Source organism: Penaeus japonicus, unplaced genomic scaffold (genome assembly GCF_977035675.1).
Source record: "Penaeus japonicus unplaced genomic scaffold, GWHDUDI00000001_assembly GWHDUDI00000022, whole genome shotgun sequence".
In the NCBI taxonomy this organism is placed as follows: Eukaryota; Metazoa; Arthropoda; class Malacostraca; order Decapoda; family Penaeidae; genus Penaeus; species Penaeus japonicus.
The window spans coordinates 20,231,324-20,236,323 of record NW_028234424.1 but is presented as its reverse complement, the minus strand read 5'-3'; the positions used below and the strand labels follow the sequence as shown (position 1 = coordinate 20,236,323).

The 5,000-nt window shown below is 46.4% G+C and overlaps 1 protein-coding gene across 1 annotated transcript in view; it reads left to right on the top strand.

The window, feature by feature from the left end:
* Positions 1-5,000, top strand: part of LOC122260924 (fibrocystin-L) — a 68,964-nt gene that overhangs the window by 45,148 nt on the left and 18,816 nt on the right. Inside the window, exons 43-50 of the mRNA XM_086549244.1 lie at positions 260-426; positions 1,235-1,476; positions 2,084-2,238; positions 2,891-3,175; positions 3,336-3,508; positions 4,049-4,118; positions 4,315-4,477; positions 4,740-4,975. Of these exons, the coding sequence (XP_086405370.1) occupies positions 260-426; positions 1,235-1,476; positions 2,084-2,238; positions 2,891-3,175; positions 3,336-3,508; positions 4,049-4,118; positions 4,315-4,477; positions 4,740-4,975 (1,491 nt within the window). The remainder of the gene's footprint in view (positions 1-259; positions 427-1,234; positions 1,477-2,083; positions 2,239-2,890; positions 3,176-3,335; positions 3,509-4,048; positions 4,119-4,314; positions 4,478-4,739; positions 4,976-5,000) is intronic.

Here is a 5,000-nt window from a genome sequence, read left to right as displayed (position 1 = left end):
TATTATTTTCATTATTATTATTATGATGATGATTCTTATTATTATTGTTATCATTATCATTATCATTATCATCATCATTATCATTATTATCATTATCATTATCTTTATCATTAAAATCAGCATTATCATTATAATAATTACATTACCATTATTATTACTACCATTATCATTACTCGAATCATGATCATCATTACTACCCCTAACATCATCCATCCCTCCACCTCCCCCCCTCCCCCTGACGACGTTCCTCCTCCTTCAGGTACTCGCGGTGCGGAACGGGAGCCTCGACCTCCACGGCTCCCCTGTGTCTGTTCCCTGGACGCGCCTGGCCTCTCCCGCCGCCCCTGGAGACCGCTCCCTCAGGCTCGAGACGCCCGTAGCTTGGCGCCCCGGGGACTCACTCGTTCTCGCGTCTACGGAGAGAAGGTGAGGCGCGGGGGGGGAGTTGGGGTTGTGGGGGGGTATGTTGAGGGACAGGGAGGAAGAGGGGGAATGGGTAAGGGAGAAGGAGAAGGAGAGAGAGGGAGAGGGAAAGGGGAGAAGGGGGAGAGGGAAAGGGAGATGGGGAAGGAGAGGGAGATGGGGAAGGAGAGGGAGAGGGAGAGGGGGAGAATGGGCGAGGGATGGAGAAGGAGATGGGGAGTTACAGGTAAAGTGAGATGGAGAGGGAAAGAAATAGAGAAAAGGGAATAGACACACACACATACACACGAGAGAGAGAGAGAGAGAGAGAGAGAGAGAGAGAGAGAGAGAGAGAGAGAGAGAGAGAGAGAGAGAGAGAGAGAGAGAGAGATAGATAGATAGATAGATAGATAGATAGATAGATAGAGAGAGAGAGAGAGAGAGAGAGAAAGAGAGAGAGAGCGAGAACGAGAGCGATGATATGGTTCACATATGAAGCGAATATATACATCTAATGTGACAGATCTCTCATTATGTGAATACTCCTTGATCAACTATTACTATAGTTATAAGAATACTATGTCGAATCATCTGCAAGATAATGTGTTTATATAAAAGCATTTCCAGAAGACGAGTCTGAATTGTTTTCTCTTCTGTCTTCTCCTCTCCTCTTCCCTCCTCGTTTCTTTTCTTTTCGGATCTGCTTTTTTTCCTGTACTTCTTCATTCTTTCGTCACCTCTCTTCTCTCCTCATCTCTTTTCTCTTCCTCTCTTCTCCCCATTTCTCCTCTCCTCTCCTTCCCTCCTCCTCACTCACCATCTTTCTCAACAGGTTTTCCCGCAACGAGAACGAACAGCTGACAATCGCGAGCGTGTCAGACGACGGCCTCAGTGTGACCGTGACGGAGCCCGTGCGTCACCACCACGTCGCGTTACGTCAGACGCTCGGCGGACGCGTAGTCGACACCCGCGCGGAAGTCGGCCTCCTCTCGCGCAACGTCAAAATCCGAGGCGTCATGAGCGCGGATTTTGCGGATGACGTCACTGAGCCGTGCGGTGGGCAGTGGCATCCAGGTGAGGGGTTTGTCGAGTTTGTTTGTTTGTTTGTTTGTGTGGTTGTTAGATGGGTGGAAGTGAGGATGGATTCTCTATCTTTTGAAATGAATTTTGCACTTACTTTGTTTTGCATTACACATATAATTCAATTACGTACAAATGCTCCCGAAAGTGAACATATTAAAGTGCGTAGGAAAAAGTGAAATTGATGAAAAATGTTATTAAACAATGCTATACATCAAACTCAAGAGAAGACACCCAACAGAACACCTAACCCCCGCCCCCCACCATCCTATCCCATCCTCCCTCTAACCGTCAAGCAACATCACCCATCACGATATCCTAAGCATCGTCCATCTTCCAAACGCCGCCCACATTGTACGCCCTTCATCATTCATCCCTCTCAACAACCCACACCCCATCCAACCTCCTCCATACCAACCCCCCACTCATACCTCTCCCTTCCCCCCCTCCCTTCCAAACAAACTCCCTCATTCGCCATCACTCCCACATTCCCTTCCTCCCTCCCCCCCCAACAACCCCACAATCCCCACCCCACTACCACCCCTCACCCCCTATCCCCACCCCACTACCACCCCTCACCCCCTATCCCTTCCCCCACCAGGCCAGTTCGCGACGGCGCCGTGCTTCAACGGAGTCTTCGGCGCGGAACCCAGCAGCGACATGTTCGGCGCGACGGTGATGCTAGCGCCCGAACGACCCGACGAAGACATCGTAGCGGCGCGGATCCAACACGTCGAGATTTCGGAGGCTGGGCAGGTGAGGAGACGGCGGGGAGGGGGGGGGGTGATGTGGTTAGGGTGGGAGGTTGGGGGGTCTGGTGGGTGATAAGATAAGGGGAAGGGGGTTAAATTAGAGGCAGGTAGGAAGGAGCAGGGGATTTATATATATATATATATATATATATATATATATATATATATATATATATACATACATATATATATATATATATATATATATATATATATATATTATATATATATAATATATATATATATATATGTATAATATACATATATATACATATATACATATATAATACATATAATATATATAATATATATATATATATATATCATACATATAATTTATATATAATATAAGTAATATATATATATATATATATATATATATATATATATATATATATTATATATGTGTGTGTGTGTGTGTGTGTGTGTGTGTGTGTGTGTGTGTGTGTGTGTATAGAGAGAGAGAGAGAGAGAATAACATATCGACAGATATATAAGTAGAGATAAATTGTTAATTGCACAGATATGCATGTAAATAATTCGGTGCAAAGATGCAGTAGATAGAAACACCGAAAGACTGATAGAGAATAATGAAAGAAGCACTAGAAAGGAATAAAACAAACAGAGATCTCTCCTCCCCCCTCCCCCCTCTATAGGCCTACCAGATCGGCCGCTACCCGCTTCACTTCCACATGCTCGGTCGGGTCCGTCGTTCGTACGTCCGTGGCTGTTCCGTTCACCACTCCTACAACCGCGCCATTACTGTGCACGCTACCAACGGCCTGGCAGTGGCTTCGAACGTGCTCTACAACACATTCGGACACGCTCTCTTCACCGAAGATGGGAACGAGGAGGACAATGTGTTCGAATACAATCTCGCTGTCTTCACTCGCTTGTCTTCCGCTCTTCTCAATGCTGATCTCACGCCCGCCTCCTTCTGGGTGAGTTAGGCAGCTGTTTTGCGCGGATGATCTGTGGCTGAGTCAGCTTTTGTAAATAGTGATAATGGTAAGGATAATGAGGCTGGGAATAATAGTAATGATAATGACACTAAGAATAATTATGAAGATAATGATGATATCCTCCTCCTCCTCTCACCAGATCGTGAACCCGAACAACCTGGTCCGTCACAACGCCGCCGCAGGAGGAACCCACTTCGGCTTCTGGTACCGTCTGGAAAGCGCCCCTTCAGGCCCCTCCGCCGGCTCGCCCCACTGCCCCAACAAGGCTCCTGTGGCCGGATTCTATAACAATACGGCGCACTCCATGGGCAGGTCGGTGCTATGGAGTTTAGAGTTTTTTTGTTGTTTTATTATTTTTTTTCGCTGTGTGAGGATTTGATTTTAGGGAAGGGGTATCTGTGTCTTTATGTTTGTGTTTTGTGTTTGTGCTTGTGTTTGTATTTGTGCTTGTGTTTGTGTTTGTGCTTGTGTTTGTGTTTGTATTTGTGTTTGTGCTTGTGTTTGTATTTGTGTTTGTGCTTGTGTTTGTGTTTGTGCTTGTGTTTGTATTGTGTATGTACGTGTGTGTGTGTGTGTGTGTGTGTGTGTGTGTGTTTATGTGAGAAGGAGAGAAAGAGAAAGAGAAAGAGAGAGAGAGAGAGAGAGAGAGAGAGAGAGAGAGAGAGAGAGAGAGAGAGAGAGAGAGAGAGAGAGAGAGAGAGAGAGAGAGAGAGAGAGAGAGACAGAGAGAGAGAGAGACAAAGAGAGAAATTAACCTGATGAGATTGAGAGAAACGAAAGGAAATAGTCTTCATATAATTAAAAGTCATAGCTAAACTACCTAATTTAACCCAGCATTACCATGACCTGCAGGTATGGGCTGTGGGTTTTCTCTAACGACGGATACTTCCCCAAGACTGATAAGTGCGGATATGAGGACTCGGTAGGTAGCATCATCAACAATTTTATATCTTCCAGTATTCATATAAATACCCACTAACATATTCTTTTTAAAATCTGCTCTCCTGCATAGACTATTGTAAATATTGTGAAGACAAAAATCCAGTATAATTCAGTTGATGCAGGCAATGTAGTCAACCAATAAAAGTGAAATGAAAAACTTCCTGGCTCTCCTCCAGGTGGCGCGCTGGGAGAACTTCACAGCGTGGCGATGCGAGCGTGGAGCGGAGGCTGGCACGGGCGGGGCGCTGCAGTTCCATAACTTCGTAGTTTTGGACAACGAGAAGGCCGGTTTAGAGATGATTCAGGTGAAGGGAGGCTTCGGGATGGATGACGGACCTGGTGAGTGTGATGGGTTGATGGGTTGACGGTCTGACTGATTTTCATGTTGATTTTCATTGGAGAAAGGAGGTAGAGAAGTATTTGAATTTTACCTTCGGTCACGGACGATGGTAGGATGAGGATAGGCACTAGACAATATTTGAATTGTTCTTATCCTGTCCTTTATTTTGAGCGTTTTGTAACTTGTGCGTTGTAGCACATAATTGCAGTACATAATCGCGATTTCCAAAGGGAGAAATAAACACCAGCCCTTATTCATCAGGCATCTTCAACTCGCTGGTGGTGGGGCATTCCGCCCTCACGCCCGGAGGCTGCAGAAGCCTCTCGAGCGGCGTGGTGGCCCCCGAGGAGCACGTTCTGACCGTGGCAGGCACGACCTTCGTCAACTTCGACGCAGGAGAGTGTGCCGCTCTCTCCGGGTGCTCTCAGTGCACGGACGTCCGAGCAGGGTCTGCAGTACGTGCCGAGGGCCTCGCCTTCGTCAACAGCCCTAACAAGGTAAGGGCTGCGCATGTTGATACAT